Source organism: Rhynchophorus ferrugineus, unplaced genomic scaffold (assembly GCF_030347505.1).
Source record: "Rhynchophorus ferrugineus isolate W39M unplaced genomic scaffold, kcgeb_rfMv2 rfM4, whole genome shotgun sequence".
In the NCBI taxonomy this organism is placed as follows: domain Eukaryota; kingdom Metazoa; phylum Arthropoda; class Insecta; order Coleoptera; family Curculionidae; genus Rhynchophorus; species Rhynchophorus ferrugineus.
Genome location: NW_027472583.1, coordinates 37,271,533 through 37,292,626, shown reverse-complemented (window position 1 = coordinate 37,292,626; position 21,094 = coordinate 37,271,533). Strand labels below are relative to the sequence as shown.

The 21,094-nt window shown below is 32.1% G+C and overlaps 3 protein-coding genes across 6 annotated transcripts in view; 2 read left to right on the top strand and 1 right to left on the bottom strand.

The window, feature by feature from the left end:
* Window positions 1-1,461: 1,461 nt before the first annotated feature.
* Window positions 1,462-6,828, bottom strand: HPS1 (Hermansky-Pudlak syndrome 1 protein). 3 transcript variants are annotated; one of them, XM_076401878.1, is made up of 11 exons: window positions 6,654-6,828; window positions 4,722-4,874; window positions 4,547-4,597; window positions 3,423-3,526; window positions 3,121-3,366; window positions 2,855-3,069; window positions 2,584-2,792; window positions 2,305-2,531; window positions 2,082-2,223; window positions 1,823-2,016; window positions 1,462-1,766 (listed from the first exon to the last, which is right to left on the bottom strand). In XM_076401878.1, exons 1-11 carry the CDS (start codon window positions 6,765-6,767, stop codon window positions 1,589-1,591), a joined length of 1,833 nt encoding a protein of 610 aa, XP_076257993.1. In that variant the 5' UTR covers window positions 6,768-6,828; the 3' UTR covers window positions 1,462-1,588. The 3 variants fall into 3 exon arrangements, with proteins under 3 accessions (XP_076257993.1, XP_076257995.1, XP_076257996.1); XM_076401880.1 differs by having other exon boundaries at window positions 2,082-2,199; window positions 6,654-6,826; XM_076401881.1 differs by lacking the exon at window positions 4,547-4,597 and having other exon boundaries at window positions 6,654-6,823.
* Nfs1 (Nfs1 cysteine desulfurase) lies at window positions 4,933-6,652 on the top strand. Its single transcript, XM_076401888.1, has 4 exons — window positions 4,933-5,306; window positions 5,361-5,823; window positions 5,880-6,143; window positions 6,197-6,652. The coding sequence occupies exons 1-4, from the start codon at window positions 5,013-5,015 to the stop codon at window positions 6,514-6,516; spliced, it is 1,341 nt and encodes a 446-aa protein (XP_076258003.1). The 5' UTR covers window positions 4,933-5,012; the 3' UTR covers window positions 6,517-6,652.
* A 665-nt stretch (window positions 6,829-7,493) lies between the features above and the next one.
* LOC143195027 (putative JmjC domain-containing histone demethylation protein 2C) overlaps window positions 7,494-21,094 on the top strand; it is a 549,561-nt gene continuing 535,960 nt past the window's right edge. For both annotated transcript variants that reach the window (XM_076401869.1, XM_076401868.1), the window contains exon 1: window positions 7,494-7,951. In XM_076401869.1, coding sequence (XP_076257984.1) covers window positions 7,796-7,951 — 156 coding nt within the window. In that variant the 5' untranslated portion in view covers window positions 7,494-7,795. The remainder of the gene's footprint in view (window positions 7,952-21,094) is intronic.

The window sequence follows — 21,094 nt, the reverse complement described above, 5'->3', positions numbered from 1 at the left end:
ATACTGTAGACTGATAACGGAGTTTGATCTGTATATCTGTATATCAATTTGTTTGGTAGAGATTTTGGGCCGATGGTCAATGATCTATACTTTGTCGATTTCTTTTTGCCTCTTTGATTAATCCATAAAGACGCCCTGCGATGGACATTCTATATACATGTTTTCAGACTGAAATTGATTTTTGTAATTTCTGGAAGCTAAACAGTTTATTAACTATAATTTTGTTTCCATTTCATCGTAACACAGATTCATCATTCGAGAAGGTTGAAGCTTAAGAAATTTTAGAATAAAGTTTGAAATATCCGACTGTGCCAAGAATACAATCCATGAGCCTTCATTTACATTTTTTGAGTTAGGATGAGAGAAACCACAGTTTAGACTGTGGTAATGAGTAAGTCGGCACTAGCGAGGTGAGTAATTATTTTGGTAATTGGTCGAGTGCTTCGAGATACAATGGGTTGAAGGAACTATGTAGACACTACAAAGTAGGATTTTATTAGTGAATTAATGTGTTAAGTAATTAGTATTTTTATTCTGAAAAAAAGCAGATATACATTTTGTAGAAACTATTGAGATATAAGTAGTCGGAAAAAATTATAAAAATTTATAAATATTTCAAATCTCAGGAAGAGGCAAGCTGAATCGCGGTTGTGAAAATAAAATGTTCGAGCTCCGACAGTTTATGGAGTATCGTATTAGATATGGAAGGCGTACGATTGCCGTTTTTTGACAGTACACATTGGCCTTTACTTTAGGCTACTTTCAGTTATTAAATTTTGTCAGACATGTTAAGGAAGAAATAGGCTAAAGCGCTCAAGTTGTAGAAGCTCTTGCTTTTCTAATATACCGCGTGTGAAAGAGAGGGGGCATTAGAAACAAATCTTATTCGAACGCTTATCTTGCCAATCCTTTTGCATGGCTCTGAAACTTGGACACAGTTACAGTCCGACTCTAAAACCTTGAGGTATTTCAAATGTCATGCTTAAGGCAAATTATATGTACATGTTACTCACGTCGTATTAGAAATAGTTATTCGTTTAGGATACGACAATCAAAACAAATTTAGAAAAGCAGATTACAGTGGTTTGGGCATGCCTGTGACATCAACAGCAGTATACTGTTTCAGAAGTGGACACACACTCTGATCACTATGGCTATAGTATTGATGATAGTGAATTGATCTTGATCCTAGTTTCGAGTTAGTCCTAGTTGATAATATACAGTACATCAGGATGGAAAAAATGTAATAGCATAATTTTTCTTTATATATATATATATATATATATATATATATATATATATATATATATATATATATATATATATATATATATAAGTAAAATATATGAACATTGTATCAATAATTATTTTAGAGTTGATTTGAAAACGATAGAATAACGTACTTATTATTACTACATTACAATGTCCTTATTATATAAAATAAAATAAAATGAAAAGTGTGTATATTAGCTATTTTATTGCAAACGAAAAATAATAAATATATTGCAAAAAGGATTACATTCTAATAATCACAGAACATTTCTAAGGAATGTTAGAGGTGACTACATGGTTTTCTAAACATATTCATCTACAAGAAATCTATTGCATGAGTGGGAAATCCTTTCAATTCCCACACGGTGGCCGCCAACTTTCTGGCTTGATCCAGCAAGCCTGCAGGTGTGGTCAGACCTAAGTGGACGCAGAATAATTCGTAACATTTTATCTTAGTTGGCGACGATTTTGGCAATAGTGTTTTCTTTAATTTCCTATTAAAAATATAGATTGTTAATCGTCTTCTGAGTTAATGAGATATGCGACATACAAAAAATAATCATTGTCCAGTATACCAGGGGTACGAAAAACGATTGCAGTCGAATTGGTGGGTATCTTGATTGGACTGCCGCCTTGGTTCTCAAACCAGAGAAAATAGCCGTACGAAAATGTCATATCTCTCCAAATGATGCTGGTGTGCCCTTGGCGCAGATGTGTATGGGCGAACGACATCATGTTCCATATCTGAAAGTGAACTTAACCGTAAGCTGGTGAATAACTCAAAATGCTGCATTTCCATCATTATTTACTTTTTTGCGCATAAAGTCAGCTTTCTCGGCGTTCATGTCCAGTGTTGGTGCTGTCAGTCGATGTGTGTTTCTGTCTATATAAATGAAGTGAACTAAGCCCGGGAAATCTTCCATATACTTATTAATGGTTAGGGAATTTCTAGTGTAACATTATTAAGGTAACAACACAATCTAAGAGGACATACACATGCTACTACATACAACACAGTAAAAAAAAGGATATGATCCCAGTTCAAAGTTTTTCACTCCTTTCACTTGGAAAAAGTTTGTGAAGATGATCAGGTCTGCTTTAAGTTTGGGTATAATATTGATGACGTAATTCTTAGTAGTGCCCATTAAAGAGTCACTTCCAGAGACCAAGTTGTAAAATTCTTTCAAATCACCAAGATAGCTGTGCAGAAGTGTTTCGGCTCTTAGTATAGCATCATTCTGAGTTGTTTTCAAATAATCCTAAACAATATAGTATTATTGCACAACTGCGGCATGAAAAGCTGAAACTCACTTTATATTTGCCTTTGATTATATCCCATTGTTTCATCAATTGCTTGTGGTATGTTTCAATTGAAGTATTTCTGATTTTTTTAACATTATCGTTCAGTCTTTTAACTGCTAGCTCAAGATTCTCAAAAGCCAATTGAATGGTGTCCTTATCTCTTTGTATTTGAACCTGTTGAAGAGCATGGAGATGATAAAAGTTTTCATATAGAGTTGCTGCAAGTTTAAATAACATTTTAGTTCAAATTTACTTCGGCATGACCTTCACTATTGTATACCTGATACAGCTGTATATCCCAACTCGAAAATATACAGAAGAAAAACATTCTCCACAAGATGGATAATATGCACCACATGAGGAATACATTTTGGATCATCATCTGAACCAGCCAATAATATTTGTCGGCTGGTTATAGTTTCGGTTTTCTCCTTCGTTTGTGTTAGAATAATAGAAAACAATGTATCAACTGAGGATAACTGAGACGCGTTTACACTAAAATGATTAGTAATTATGTTATATTCAATTACATATTTCAGTTAATACCTTGAATATAGTGATAGTAATTTATCTTCAACTAATAAAAGGGCGTGGACTTTGGAACAGTCTTGCTGCGCTACAAGATAATTAACTGAATCTTTTAGTAAATGGAGACATGTTGAAGATATATCACTGTTGACCACAAGTTGTTCTATGGCTTCAACATATACAGACTGACTGTGACTATGCAGTTCAAGCCACTGGTCTAATAAGCTACAGAGCAAATCCGCTTTCGAATCCTCAATATGCAATCTAAAAAGTAATATTTTAGGTGTACTATCGATACTTAAATAATGCATGAATTTTACTGATAGATATCAGGACCGCAAACATATCTGGCAAAAACAACGCATTTTTCAATAAATCCTTCTATGTTTCCATTGCTAATATTTAAAAAAAGATATCCCATGTACTACAAAAGAAATAACTTTTTTAGTTTTAAAAAAGTTTAATAATTTTTAATAAAAGTGTAAAAAATATGAAGTAATTATGTTTTTTCGTTATATTTTAATATCTTTTTTACACAGTCTTCGGCATTTTAAGCCTATCGACCACCGAGGAACCAACTTAGAGACCATCCCAGATTGCATCCGGTCTTATCAGATCTAAATTTGAACTACCAACTATCGAAGCAGTGGAAGGATTTTCACGTCCCTTGGTAAAATAGTTTTAAGTTGAAAAATAAGATAATATTAATAAATTATTTTAATATTTGCTAATAAAGGGAAAAATATCAGTTTCGAGTTATTTCGTTCCGGTAATGATGAAAAGATGGTAAAGATGAACCTCGCTTTCACTTCACAATCGTCGAAAAAGTCGACGAAATTAAAAAAAAAATCGAAGTAGACTGGCATACTTCTTATTGCGACATTTAAACAAGTGCAACATGGTTAAACCATAGGTATTTTTTGGTTACTTAAAATCAGATAAATCAGCTGGAAAGTTTTAATGCATACCCCATATAACCCGGATCTTGCCCAGTCCAACTATCATTTGTTCTAATCTTTGCGAAACTCTTTTAATGGTGTAAATCCTCTTCCCCGATCCACTGTAATCTAAAGAAAATAAAAAATAAGTTTCAATGCCAATTCAACCAAATTTTCATTTTTATCTATTAAATTTAATTACCGCGGTGGATAAAAATGATATATAATAAATATTATAGAACTAGATAAATTTAATTTATATATGCCATATATTTTTAACAAAATGCTTTATTGCCGGATTGGTGATTAAAACGATGGACAGTCTTATCGTTCCGATAGTCGCGCGTTCGAATCCTGCTGCGGCATGGATGTACTTTATAGGAATAACCATCCCAGTTATGCCACTAACTAGGCTGGGTAAGACTGGATGTCTTCTGGGATGGACTCTAAGTTGGTCACTGCCCAGTCGGTAGGCTTAATGTCGAGGACCGTGGTTCGGAACCCACGCTAAACAGTATATCTAGTCCAGATAAACCCTCGTTGGTAAAAAAGGAGACCTTAAAACACATTTAAAGAATCACATATTATTATATACAATATTATATATTAAATAAATATATATTACCTTTAGTAAAATAATAAATTACATTATGATATTTTAAAACCTATTTTGAATCTTACCTCCGTAAAATATATTTTCAAATCGTCTTGAAATTGCATTGCCGTGTAAGTATTTCCGAATTGGCACTGCATTATCCTATGTGATGTTACAATAGGTGAAAATATTTGAATATATACATTGTTGTCGATGGTCTCTTCGTTTTGTGAATCACCCTATATAAAATATATTTACTATAAATGCCGCATTTAAAAAGATGAAAAAGTAAGGTTATATTTACATCATACAGTGACAATTCGTTCAAAACAAGGTCTTTTTTTATTTATTAAAGCTGATATTTAGGAAATTACAAAATGAATAAATTAATACAGCGCAATAATGCCCAAAAAATCTTTATGTATTTCATTAAGAATATTAAATTGACATCAACGTTCTCGAGAAATCTAACGACCGACAACAAATTTCAAATTAAGGAAGAATTTAGTGGGCGACCGCTTTATTTGGATGCACAGGCAACAACACCTTTGGATCCCCGTGTTTTGGATGAAATGTTACCTTATCTAACGTCTTATTATGGTAATCCACACTCTAGAACTCATGCTTATGGTTGGGAATCAGAAGCCGCTGTTGAAAAAGCCAGGACACAAGTAACATTTGTAGAAATTAAAAAAAAAGAAATGTTCACTTTTATAATATTTCAGGTAGCTAATCTTATAGGTGCTGATCCAAAAGAGATAATATTTACATCTGGAGCTACAGAAAGTAATAATATCGCACTAAAAGGAGTAGCTAGGTTTTATGGTTCCAAAAAGAAACATATAATAACCACACAAACTGAGCATAAGTGTGTGTTAGATTCTTGCCGTGCTCTAGAGGCAGAAGGTTTCAAAGTAACTTATTTGCCTGTGAAGACCAATGGTTTAGTATGTTTAGAAGAGCTAGAGAAAGCAATTACTCCAGAGACATCTTTGGTATCTGTGATGACTGTAAATAATGAAATTGGTGTTAAACAACCAATTTCTGATATAGGAAAGTTGTGTAAATCTAAAAAAATATTTTTTCACACTGATGCTGCTCAGGCTGTTGGGAAAATCCCTTTAGATGTACAATCTATGAATATTGATTTAATGTCAATTAGTGGGCATAAGGTCTATGGTCCAAAAGGTAAAAGTAAAATGAATTCTTGAAATGACTAAGTCTGATTTTAGAAATTTGAGTAGGTATAGGTGCTATTTATGTTAGAAGACGCCCTAGAGTAAGAATAGAGGCTATCCAAAGTGGAGGGGGTCAAGAAAGGGGAATTCGTAGTGGTACTGTGCCAACTCCACTAGCTGTAGGACTTGGAAAAGCATGTGAGATATCACAACAGGAATTAAGTTATGATCATGCAAGAATCGAAAAGCTTAGCAAAAGGCTTTTGGATATGATTTTTAAAGAACTTACACATGTTGTGAGGAATGGTGACCCCGTACAAATGTATCCAGGTAAATTTTAAAAAACAAATATATTAGATTCTATTTCTATAAAACCATTTTAGGTTGTATCAATTTATCATTTGCTTATGTGGAGGGTGAATCTCTCTTAATGGCACTTAAAGATGTTGCTTTATCAAGTGGCTCAGCATGCACTTCTGCCTCTCTAGAACCCTCATATGTTTTAAGAGCAATTGGTACGGATGAGGACCTGGCTCACAGTTCCATCAGATTTGGGATAGGTAGGTTTACAACTGAAGAAGAAGTTGAGTACACAGCCAATAAATGTATAGGACATGTAAAAAGGTTAAGAGAAATGAGTCCTCTATGGGAAATGGTTCAAGAAGGAGTAGACTTAAAGACTATTAAATGGTCTCAACATTAATTAATTAAAAATCATTAGAACATATATTGCGGAAACGTTACTACTGTATAAAACATATTTAAGAATTAAATATTCAATATTTTAAACATATGACTTGTAAGTTATAATAGAAACATAATATAGTCTGTTTTTCTTACCTCATGTATTAATTCTTGATTAATCGCATAATCTCTAATGTATTCTGAAAATTTTGCGTTACATTTATTAAAAATGAGGTCGTTTAAATTATCAAATATCAATAGGGCATCCATCGCCAAAATTCTTGTTTTCTTATTTGTTTTTTTAACAATTCTAACCTAAAACGTGAAATAAGAGAAATCTTTCTTTCATTATTACCACCAGGTGATGGTTTCGGCTTTTCTCATTAGATGGTAGCAGGATTGTTTTACCTAGCGGATTTGTATTGTACTAAAATATAACCTCATTTCTCAATGCCCTTTAAATGTTTACTAGTCCAGGAAAAAATAAAATATAAATATTTTGTTTTCTACAGATCTATACACAAGTTTTTTTAATAAGATTATAATTATATTTATCTAGAAAATGCTATGATATTCAAATTAATTATTATATGTTATAATATTTAATTATTAAAAATTTATAATTATTGATAATAATTATTAGTAGTATATTAACAAATTAGCAGTATATATGAAATACTCTATGCTTTTATTATTTATTAAAAATTGGTCTTCTAAGAATATATAGTAGATATTCTATAAAAGAAATATCATTTTAAAATTCTGCTTTAACAGCAAAGTAGGAACACCATAAAATAGGTTGATTTAAATATATAATAAAATAAATAATTAATATGGTAAATAATTTTGAGGATTTTTATGTAAATATAATAGAAACTCCAAATTGAGTGGTCTAAAGGCAGGCGTGTTCCCTTACTGTAGCCAGCCGATGTCGTCGACGAGGCCGCCCGAAGCGTGCCGAAGCGCACGTCGATCGCCGAAACGTGCAAACTTCACATCGTTTGAATGTAGAATGGAAAATCTTTACGTTGTGAGGTGATCGTGTACCCCTTGCGCGACTTTTTCGTCAAAAAATTACGTTCCGTCGATTTTTTTTCCGATTGCTTTCCGCGGTTTGGTGTACATTAGCCTTAAGTCCGCATTATATACCTTCAGTGCCGTTACGTGCGACCGTTCATGTGATTGTGATTAGAAGAAATGATGAAATTCGGTCAAGAGTTGTTTGGAATTTGTGCGGTGCAGATATTTTGAGTTTTTTTGAGTTTGGAGCGCTCCCGAGGCCTCAGTTTCGCCTCAACATGGCCTACAAATGCAGAGAGGAGATCGTGGGCAAGAGGTTCTTGTCAGTATCCAGTGGTTTTACGAAGATCAAGGGCAAAGTTCGGGACTGGAATTGGAGAGCCGGGGTGATCCGGGCCGCCACCCACCGTGATAACACCAATCCCGATCTCCAGGTAAACTTATAGGGCGGAAAAAAGTAATGTATATTTTAATGTTTTGAAATGTCACTGTCAAAGTGACATCAACAGTGATACTGTAATCAAAAAAAGCGGCAGCAATCCGTTTTTTTCAATGCTAATCCGATAATATTAAGTATCAGAGGAAAATTCTGATGTCAGGAGTAATTTTAAAATGATAATCCACAAATAGTATATAAAGGGGGTGTGTCCTAGCGGTCCGTGGGTCGATGTCCCTTTAAAACCGTCTTCTAGTCTATAATTATCACCGTAATATGTTTTTAAATCAGTTTACCTGTTGCCACTCGTGATAACGTAAAATTATTGTTGGATTTCACTGATTGACATAGGGCGACCGAATGGAACTTAAATATTTATATGCAGTTTCGCTTGTTTACATTATTATCGGTTATAAAAACGCTTGGGAGAAGTTCCAAACATTTTTTTCTTCTTTCGAGCAGGTTTTAAAGATGGTATAGGAATTCTCTGCAGGAGAATATATATTAATTATTTTTATAATAAATGTTTTGTTATCGTTTTGTACATTTTCACCAGAAATTATATATGATCATAACTATAGTAATTTTGCCTCTTTTCTGAGATTTTTGTTAATAATAAATTACGATGGTTTTAAGATAAGCAGTTCGAGTTATGTTTACTTATTAGTTATTTATGACATAGTAGTTATCAAGCTATTTTGTTATCATTTTAAAGACAATAAAATAAAATAGTTGTTTTAAGATTGTAAAAAAGTGATTTCGGGTTTGTAATGTGAAATAAAATAAATTTTTAATAGATAAATAGTAAACTTCAATTAATTTTTGTATTTTCCATTTTTGACAATTAATTTTTCATCATTCTCTACTGGTAGAACTTTCTGCTCATATCGGTACAAATTGACCCAAATGCAGGTTTAGGTTATAAAAGGAGTATATAGTTATAACTAATGGGGGTTTTGTCCAACAGAAATAATAATGAGAGAATGCCAAATCTGGGCTATATGGGAATATTACTATATTCGTTGCAAAATATGTGAGGATTGGTATAACAATTGTTTATAGTAAGTATATGTATTGATTGTTTAAAATAATGGTCGGGGGAAATGTAATTTCAGTTTTTGTATGTCTTCTAAAGGAAATTTTTTCATATACTCTAACGAAATTCGGTATCGATGTGAATGGCTCTCCTGAACTAACCCGTGAATTTTTCTTTTTCTACAATACTCTATAGAAAACTCTACTTTTTTGGTCGAGCGAAGTCGTAATTTTGAAACGGTTGGAAATGACATTTTCGTCTGATAATTTCTATACTTTTGGATCTTTTCCATTTTTTCAACGTCTGGAAGCAGTATCGTTAAGATTATTAATTTATTGTATTATATTCGAAAAAAAAAACCAAAATGCCATCACCATAGGTTTCTAAAACTTTTTGATGGAGGTCGGCAGCAGATTTTTTCAAATATAACAACAAAATTAATTAATGTAGAACTGCAGTTTTGAGCGTTCTTATCATCTGGATAGAATTATTCAATAATTCTAAATGGAAAACTATTATTTTATCTGGAGAAATGTCAAAATCATCGAATTTAATAGTTATCTTAGGCCGTTTAACAGTTGTTTCTATTAATGTTGATTAAAATGCATGCAAGCACCTAATAGTATCAATAGCGTAGCCCATCTATCGTTAATAGCTATATCTGGCCACCAGTGAATAGTTATTTCTAGATCTCAATAATGATTTCTACAAAATACAGAAAAAGAACAACTTTGAGGCCAGTAAACCATTGTTTTATAAAAAGGTAGATGTTTTTTGTACTACAGTATACCTTTCTCAGTTGATATATGGAATAATGTATCTTTATCTTATAATAATTTGTAAATTTTAATGGTGATTGATTTGTTTAATAAAAAAAATAGAAATCAGTATATATACATATTTTGGGGACGGTATGGTTAGTAAACTTAACGACTTGGAACGATGGCGCCAGTAAAATGTGTAAATTATGCGGAAAGGGGTGTGGAAAAATCATAGGGGGCACTTGTCACGTAAAAATATGCTTTGACTGACACCTGTGCGTGTGGATGTGAGCTACCGAAGAGCCCAGGTGCTCGCTGTCCTCTCGCCTCTCTCGCAACAGGTAATGGAGGATTCTGGTTTTAAATAGAGATGTCTGGATCAATATTATATGAAAAATCTTTAATCCAAGTAATTTAAAATATTTCATGTAATTAATACTAATTAAGATATTTTGAATTAAAAAATAATCCCATATCTTTAAGTTAAAAATCATAAATATATTAAAAATTTAAACTTTCACTCAACTAAGTGCATCGAAAAAAACATTTAAGGTTCTGATAGTAAAGTAGAGTGTTATTAAATTCAACACTTATAGTACAGTCTGGAAATTCAACAATTATAGTACACTTTCTTAAAAAATCAGGCCTAGCAGTAAATAAGTTTAATAAGATGCAACTTGCCCGAAAAAAATTATTCGTACTTGAAAGTTTTGTAGAGCAATTAAATTGAACAAGAATTTATATCAAATTACGGGAAGATCCAAAACAAAGCACTAATTTGTACACTTTGACTGCAGTCGATAGATAGTCGATAGTCGAGAATGTACGTCATCAACACCGTCGAACGTAAAACGTAAAATCCCTTTTAAACTCGAAGCATTTTTTCTCTCATTTTACTAATTAGCATTACTTATTACTTATTACAAATTTTGGATGAAAATTTATTTTCTATTTGTATGCAACCTTAAATGTATTGCAATACGATATATTTTGTTGATATACTACTAACATTTCAGTAAAATATATTTACAAATACAATCTACTTTTTAATTTTATATTTAGCAAATATGGAAAATTCTACATTGGCACATATTATATATTGGAATTTTTATTTCTGTAGAATTTAGAATAATTAGATTTTATTCACATTATATTTTAAATTTAGCGCTGAAAATGCACAATTTAGCATTCTAATGCACCAATATAAATAACATTTAATTATTGTTTTTCTTGTTATTATGTCCATTGGATCGATCCACATAATTTATTTATTAAAGAGTACCAGTATTTGGTGCCATCAATTATGATTGAAGATTTTAGTTTAATTATTATATTTTACTTACAGTTATTTATAGTTTACGTACTTTATTTTCTGTATTTTGTGATTAAAGTACGAGTTGTTTCAACATTTAGTTTATTCAGCAAATTTAACCCCCACTGATTTTTGGATCTTCTCATATTTTACTTTTACGTGTAAAACAAATTTCAGTCATGAAAAGAGAATTGGAGATAAGGTAAATTATACTAAGCAGGCTTGCTTTAGTGGTAAAGGCGACACGACGGTCCTCCTGCGGTTGCGATAGTCGCGAGTTCGAATACTGCTGGGGCAGAGTCGTTATGTTTGTGACTGTCCTTGGCCAATAATGCAAAATCCCACAAGGAAAATGATCCCAATCACGCCAATAACCATGTTGGGTAAAATCGGATGTCTTCTGGGATGGTCACACGCCAGTCGGTAGCCTTAATGCCGAGGACCGTAGTTTGGAGCCCACGTTAAACAATAGGTTCAGTCCAGATAAACCCTAGTTTATAAAAAGAGACCCTAAAATATGTAAAAGAAAATATACTAAAAATAATTTATTCCAATTATAATTTCCTGAAGCCGTAAGAAACTCTTGTTTTAATTTTTCAACATCAACTGAAAGTGCTATACTTCAATTTGTAATAATAAAAAATTCATCAAACTTTGAAAGTTATTAATAATATTTATTCACTTTAGTTCGGACGTAACTTACCAATATAACTATACCAATACTTCAGTCTCTTAGTGCGATTAGCACGTGAAGTAACTTGTCGCACATTTGATTGATTTTGAAGCCTAACTCAGATCGTCTTATCCTTGGCATTGTTAATAATAAAAGTAATAAAAGTAAAGGAAACCCTCGCGCACTAAATTTGTGACTAAATAATTACAAATGTGGAATACGTTTACAAAGTATGCTTTAACATAAACAATCACCACATATTTCAACTGTATTTTGGCAAATGTTTACTTGCCGCAATTAGAATACTATTTGAAATTACCGTTAGCACATAGTTATATCATATTTGACATATATGTCATTATTTTCACTTGATTTTTACGCTATCGAATCGATGAACCTACCAAAACTTATCTACATTTGTATGAAATATAAATAGTGATAAAGTATAAGACAGTCAGTGCCGAGAAATTATCTTCGTTGTTTAACACATTATATATTCTAATCGTGGTTTCACAATAGTGAGCAGCTGTTTTAATTAGTATTCAACATTTTAGTCACAAAGTAAATTTCCGAACGCACCCATAAATATTTGACAACCAATAACAATGTTGATCTTTTGTGACAGTGACAATGACATTTTATATGGGAAAACAAAATTATTGTTTTTACTATTTTGCTCGCAGTCATTCCATATTTATTTAATCTTATGAATCAATTATTTGCGGTTATGATTTTTGAAATTGGAAAAAATTGGAAAGAGCAACTTTTTGTTTATGCGTTGCCATCTGGTGAAGTTCGAGTGGGTTAACATCGTTCTGTATACTTCTGTTGTACTTGTTGCTCGTTATATTTTGTAAATATATAATAAAGAATCAATAGATTAACAACATATTATTAGGATGCAATACAATATACAGTTTTTGGGTCATTATGTTTCAAATGCCTAGAAAGCATAAAGTAACTGTGATGATAAATCCCAATGTTTTGACACCAAACTGGTTCTGAAGCAATCGATATTGTAACTGTCGACAAGATAATTCACCATCTGTGAAATATGAATGGTTTTATTACCTTCACTCACCGGTTTCATCTTTAAAATCATCTTAATAATTAGTTGATAAGGTTGTTTCGAGATGTTTGATCATAATTGGATTTTCGATAATTGATAATAAATTTTAATAATTTTGGTGTGGTGATCAATTAAGTAACTTGCCAGTGATCGAAAAATAAGCAACAGGTTAAATAGACCATACATGGCTAGTACAGGTCGCCAACATTGACCTGTCTTTATAGAAATGCCCTATAGTTGTAAGTCTACCACCTATAGTTGTAAAAGTATGTATAATGTGCCACGTATCATAATTTGCGTCATCTATTGGCTTTTAAATTAATTTTAAAGGATTTACAGCCGGTGGTTTTACTGTATATTAAATCGCATCGGATATATTTATAACCTCATGTTGAAGCCTCACTGACACTTCACTTTTCAGTATGTATCATTTCGTCCAAGTGTAAAGAAAAAAAATGTTAGTGAGGTGAAAATATCTAAATGTGTACAGAGTAAATAGCATTAGCGATTGAAGTTGTAATTTGTTACTTCAATGTTCGAAAGCTGTGTGAAGCTTATGTCAACCGTGTGCCATCAATTTCAACATGTGAACATGTGGTTCTTCGGAGGCATTGAAAGGCGTTTGGTCATGTGTGAAATGCTGCTTCCACTGCAAAATCGGAAAGAGTTTTTGCATCGTATGATGATGATGATGAGAAGTTGAGCCATTACGATAATCCAAAACGAAACAAATCATGGGGACCACCTGGTCATGCATCAACGGCAAAGTGGAATATCCATGGCTCCAAGTTAATTTTCTGTATATCGTGGGATTAGCTTGGTGTAGTATGCCCTGGTATTCTAAAGCCTAACCTAACGCAACCATGGGGATCGCTATCGACTACGATTGATGCGTTAGAACGACCGGAATACGAGCAAAAAAACAACAATGTTATTCTTGAGCACGAAAACGCCCGCGGTGAAAATATACTTGAAAACCTTAAAATATGAAGAGCTACTAACCCGCCGTATTCTTCAGACCTTGCTTCCGAATACTACTTGTTTCGACATATAAGTCGCGACTTGTTTGAGCAGCACTTCATTTCTTTTGAAGATACCAAAAAATTGGTTGATTCGTGAATATCCTCTAAAGGTACATCGTTCTTTCGATATCGATTGACAAAACTTTGAATAAATTGAATTTTACCGATTTTTCAAAATAAAGCTTCAAATTAAAAAACCTAAATTTAGAACTAATTCACAGTTCTCATAAGTTGATAATATTTTTGAAAATATCTAATGCGTAATATTTAAATAATTGATGATGGTGTAAACGGTATATAGTTGAGCAAGTTACCTTGTCTATTTCCTATGGTATTGAATAGTTTGTGTGGCAGCTCAACAACAACAACGAGCACTTTCTCTAAGATTTGGCCTCAATCGGTTTATATGTTCTTTATTAATATATTATTATTGTTGCAGTTAATTTAATGTTGTAAAACAACGCATCAATTTTCTCAGTCAATTCGTTGTTTCTATTATTTTAATTTGCACATTGTTCAACCAATTAATTTCTATATTGAGTGATTATTTGAATTAAGATTATGATTTTTTTGTTTTAAACTTGAAATCTTCCAACGAGCTGCTGTTAACACATGTGTTAACCGGCATCTATATTAGTTTCATTGCGGCATTTTGGCGATTTTTTTTAATATTCCTAAAAATTCAGGATAACTTAAAAATATTGGTGCTTATCTATCACGTAGAGCGGTATTTATAAATGACAGTAACTGTTGAATACTTTTTTTTCAATAAGGGCTGGTTCATGTTGAAATAGAATGAAATAAGCTATGTTTGAGGCATTAACGAAATACCTTTGTGTATTTATACAGTTTTAATGAGAAAAAATTGTTATAAAATATACGATAAATGGGGGATAAAAGAGTGCCAATCGGCTTTGCAAAGCTGTCGAATTGCGAGAGGCTATGTTAGGAAAGTCAAAAAGATTCCTCCTTTAAACCTTTAGATAGAGCTCCTGGTTATCACGTTCGAGAATCAAATTTCAAAATGAGAAAAAATTGCATTTTCTTCCAGGTCGCATTCCAAAAGGTAGACTAAATTTTCAGTGAGGTTGAGGAATTCAATGAAATTAAATCTCAGTCTTACTAGTTACTAAATCATCTTGTCATTCAACAAATAAAATCAAGAAAAGCCCCTGCTAGTGACGGAATAACAATTTCTATTCTATAGCATATAATGAAAAAATATTTTTTATTTTCCAAAAATGTGGAAACACGCGTTCATAGAGGTAATTTTAAAGAAGGAAGTCAAATATAACCTTACATATGTTGCGTACAGATCAGCTTACTCAACTGGCCTTTTAAATTCGCCGAAAATGCGATAGTGCACCCATTAAGAGGTATCATTACTGCCGAAATTAACTCAAACGTCTTAAACTAGTAGTAAGTGGTAGAAAGACAGAAGCAGTCTTTCTAAACATCTTCAAAGCCTTTGGCTACGTCTGACATAACGGGCTAATCGATGACCTAATATACTTACAGGAAAATAGGACCTTCCAAGTTAAAATCGATGCAACCCTTTCAATAACAAAGAGGATAAGCGTCCGAGTCCCCCAGCCGGAGTTCCTATCTCGCTCCTATCTTATATAATCTTTACATGGCCAACTTTCCATTCAGCAGAAAATATGTTAACACCGCATTCTTCGACGATGACATTGCTTTCTACTGCAGGAGCCGTTTTGTGAGTTAATTTCAGAATAAACTGCAAATCAAATCTAGCCGTCAAATAGGTGAAATTTTGTCGGCTAGATATAAATCTCATTAAGATAGTTAGAGAGAGAATGTTTTTAAAAAAATCCGTGCATACCGATTTCAGATAGAAGAACTCAAAAATCCGTGGCTTCAAGAGGCCAAATACATAGATCTTCACTTTGACCGTTGATTCACCTGGTGTTTGTATGTTTAACACGCCACTTCGAAAGTAAATCGCACATACCGTCTTCTGTTTGTCTTTCTGTGCAGAAGAAGTGTAGCTTCAATCACACTATAGCAATACTTTGCAGACTAATAGTCAGATTAGTTTTTGTGTAATATATCAGATGAATAAAGCCGGAGCAATCCTGAGTATTTCATGATATATAAGGAACTCGCCATCTAACTTTGTAACCAGTATTCTTTTAGTAGAAGGATTTGTAATTAATCCATTGAGAAGCCGGCATAGTCCTGCGTGATGATACGTACTTTTTGCCTTAACCCATTTTTCTATTGCTAAACCCTATTTTAGTTAACGTTATGATATCCACACACCCTTTTTTTCCCACCCCAATGCTACATCAGCTAAAATCTTTTAGACTACTAACTGGTCAAGTTATTTAATTTTTCGGTCGATATTTGGCCTATTGGCATAGTACCTCACCGCTGCGATACACTATTTTCGTTCATGAGCAGATTGTTGAAAGCAGTAAAAAAGGGAAATTGATCTGACCACAATATATTTTTTTATTAAAAAAAACATCGTTTACATAGCTCTTCCATATACTTAAGAAAATTCGGAATATCGATATTCCATATATTTGTTATTCTGACGACCTTTTGAGTGGTTTTTGGACCTTTATGATTTTCAGAGAAAAAAGTTTTCATATTAAAAAAATCACTTGATTTGCGCCCGATTCTTCAAGCTAAATACGTCGCCATCCATTTTAACGGTAGATTGAATTTCAATTAGAGCTGGTGAAAAAATATTAATATTTTTTTCAAAATTCAAAAATATCAATATTTTTGGTGGATTTATCGATATATCATTTTTTTGAACCGATGTTTTTCCAAAAATCTATAAATAATAAAATATATAAACGTATACTATATAATAAACCTCTATATTAATCGTTGGCACTTAATTTTAAATGCACATGCAGTTTTGGTATTTACGAGTATTATTTAATTATTTTTTTTAAATATCGATGTATCGATGACATTCCTAACTGAAAATGAACTAGTTGGTCTGAAAATATTCTCAACTTGAGATCTAAGATCAAAGAGATTGGTTTATCAGTAAATTTGGACCTATGAGGTGTAAATATGGAGTTGCGCTAAAACATCAAACCAACTAAGAAGTTCTATGATTAATTATAAATGCTTATCGCCACTTGATCAATAAAGAGTTATAAGATATCATCGAAATTAAATGGATTTACGAATTTATCCAAAATTTCACCTTAAAGCATAAAATGAGATTACTAAATCCTAGCAACGTGCAAGCAACACAGCTGCTGGACAACACGTGAGAAATCAGAAGATTAAAGCGAACGAAACCACTCGAACTTGTATAGAGTAAAGTGTTACTCTTAACTTTAGTTTAAGTAGTTTAATTTTATTTTAATATGGGAAATACATACTGATTTATTTATCCCCTACTCGACTTGCTTGTGTATTGGTGCAGCCATAGAATAGTAGTAATGAATTAATTTGTAAATTAAGATTGTACTAAACATATCTAATGTAGAATGTAATTAATAAAAGAAATATTAAAAATATCGATCGAAAAATTTTGATAAATTATAGATTAAAACTAGTCTATGACAAAAAAAGGATTTAAAAACATATATCGATATATTTTTAAACATTGTATTACAGCAATGGCCAAATAAAGACCTCAAATAGAAAAATCACACCCGAAAAATATCGATAGTGATATTTTGAAAAAAATTCGATATTTTATAGATTTATTGTTTTGTTGTTATATATTATTTATTGTTCAAAAAAATCATTCATTTGTGAAGTATATCGGTTTCTTGAAAAATATCTTTATTTTTAGATTTATTATTTTTACTTTAAAAAATGCCGTTGGTCTGATAAAGTACATTCGGTTTTTTGATATTCGGGAAAAAATATCGATATTTTCTAAAATTGTTATTCTGAAAGGTCATTGATTTGAAAAAATGTTGGTTTGTTAATATTTGGGAAAATATGGACGTTTTAGATTTGTGACTGAAAAAATATCGATTTATTGCAAACAATTTGGACAAATTAATGTCGATATATTGATATTTTTTCGACAAACTTAGCTACTTAGACTGTCGATTGTGACGTCCGCTGAGTAGTACGTAGCGTCGTCCTGTTGGAACCATATGTCGTCCACGTTCATATCGTTTAATTTGGGTCAAGAGGAATCGATTATCATCGTTCTGTAGCGCAGTTCAAGGGAATCTATTAATTTTTATTAATTCAAAGTTCCCTTCTTATATATTAACTCGGTATGTATAAGAAAAAATATCGAAATCTCATAAGAAAAGAAATATGGTTGTTGTTTTCGCCAAAAAAAAAACTAATTATTTTCTTTTCAATGTTTGGGAAAGAATATCGTTTTTTTCGATTTATTCGATAACAATTACAAAAAATATTAATTTATTAATAAAATAAATCTGTTTGTCGAAAAAAAAAATACAATTTTTGAGGCAACATTCTATATTCATCTATTTGAATCTTATTCCTTCTGAAGTATAAATTCGTTTGCGAAATACAGTAGAACTAGTGTTGGAGTAGTAGTAATTTTACTATATTCATATACAAGTATGCATTAGTAATTTGCAATTACCACCAATACAGATCTAACCTTTAACATTGTGGAATTGATTATTATATGTTGTTTGTTCTAGAGTAGGTAATATTTTTATATAAATAAATACTTTTTTTCTGTATATATTTGACATGGGTAGATATTGTTATATTTAGAGAGGCATATAAAAAGATGGATTATTGGATACAAAATTTTAATAACTACGTTTGATGACTGACGAGTTTAACTTTATACATTATTATTACGAGTTCGTTATTACAGACTAGTGACGAAAACATTGATGCGAAACATAAAAGAGCGGCGATTTAAATTGTTGGCATACATCCTAACGTTACGAGCGATTTTTTCTCACTAAACTCAGTGGGCGCATCCGCCATTTTTGTTTCACTGCGTGCTACTGTTTATATCAGAACCAAAGACGTGTTTGTGCAACATTTCCAATCGTCGAGGCCGGTTTCGTCTCAACAACCACCGACTAACGAAACCAAAAACAAGAGAAAAAATCGTACGTACACCATAGCGCGAGAATCAGAACGAGAAGTGACTCACATTCGAAATAAATAATAGACGTTTTTTTATTATTTGTTGTTTGAGTTTCTTTTATTCTGCCGAGAAACTGGTCAACATCGAGACCGATTTCTGTGATTTTCAACTGTCTGCTATGAAATTGACTAAGATTGCGTCACTGCACCCATCTGTTCTCTCTAAAAATGCATCATGGAACAATGGCATTTTGGTTATTTGATGTTATGGCGCATGGGAGAGTGAGCTTTGTTCAGACCATTTGACAGTTTTTACATGCAACAACAATTACATTAACTTTTTTTACTTTAATAAGTCTACCGTTTTTATTTGCATATTTGATAATAAATTATATGATAAACTTAAATAATGTGGTAATGTATTCGGTGTCTTCAATTATAAAATTATGCATTAATAGTAGACATTTGAATTCTTCCTCAAGGGTCTGTTTTGGATAAGTTGCCATGTTCATTTTATGATAAATTTGTCCACAAACAGTAACTGTAAAATTTATGAAATGTGTAGGGTTTTAAAATAAATACTTAAATTTTACAATAATTTATTGGAATGGCCGAACGGTTAATCCTGCCGGTTCAATCTTAATCTGAGACTAATTTTAATAAATGAGACCCTTATAATGTAAACACATCACATTACCAGAGACCAGAGATATTTCTGAGATTATCCACTATATCAGTCGCGTTGTATAGCACCTTCCTCCTGAAGAAACGACTAAAGGGGTGTACGTGGTGGTTGTTCTGCCTGTACCTTACCTTCTTTCAATAATAAATAAAAAACAGCTTGTCTTTGATGATATTTTGAATAATACTCAAATTTCCATGGTATACCCTGTATGAATTCATTTCCCAAATTTTGGTGACTGCAGATTCCAATAATTTAACTGAGAAACTGAGGAACATTCACACTGAACAGCAAGCTTCTGTCCAATTTTCAGTAGACTATGTTAGTTCACAGCAACTCCAGTTCGCTTTTGGTGGCCTTCGATCTGACATCTGAATTGTGATGCTTGTGGCAAAGATACATGGACCATCCACTCAATCCACCACCAATTCTAATAGTCTTACAGCTAGCAGTCTTTGAGTACCTTCAATCAATCCTTTGTAACGGTGCTTTTGTTTGAACTCCACTTATCTATGCCATGAAGTGACTCGCATAACTACGGAACGATTATCAAACTAACGTCAACCTGTGTTATTTTTTGAAAGTTGATTCCCATTAATTTAATTAATTCAAAAGAAAATAATCTTAAAATCTCTACGGAATCTTACCGACCTTATGGAATGTGTAAGGTTCAAAAACAAAAACTTATTTTACTTTAAAACTAGTTTATTTTGCGGAAATAACCGAGGCAATACTTATTTTACACAATATTTTTGGTCGATATATTTTAAAAAATAATAAATAAATATATAAAACCTAGGGTTTTGAAGTAGAATATCGAACATTTGTTTTGATATTTCTTTCCCCAGTTACCAAAAATTTTTTTGGTAAAGAGTAGAGCTAGAGCGGAAAAGTTCGATACGAAAACCTGTTAATATGGAATTAACATGCCGAATATTACTTGGAGTGTGATTTGGAACGAAATCCGTAATTCATAAGACCATTTTACAATTTTGGCCTATGTTAGAAACAGAGCCTAAAGTGTAAAATTTCGATAGCCTATATCTCGGAAACTATAAGAGATAATTCAATTTGGCAATCGACTATGTAATTAGCATGCCGAATATTACTTGCAATGTAATTTTTAATGAAATCCGTAATTCGGATATCGGCGAACATACATTTAAAAAAATATACAGCTGAACATAGAACCTTCTCCTTGTTTGAAATGGGTTAAAAAATACGATTTGCATAATTATTAACATGAAAATTACTCTTCACGACTACTCTCTGGAAAACTTCTCTAAACTACTACTTTCTAAAGCACCACAGTGAATACATGAAATTTTGAACAATGCCACGCTTTTTTTTAAAAAAATCTAAAATTCTGTAGTATTCGGCATCACGATGCATTTGTTCTTTTAATCTTTATCTTTCATACACTGTCGCAAATATTCTAGTTGTTGCTCATTGCCAACCAGTTTCATCGTCTATATCTTTCTACAAACTCTGTAATCTTCACAGCTTTCAATAACTCTTCATCCACAATTATGTTTTTATAAAATAATTATTT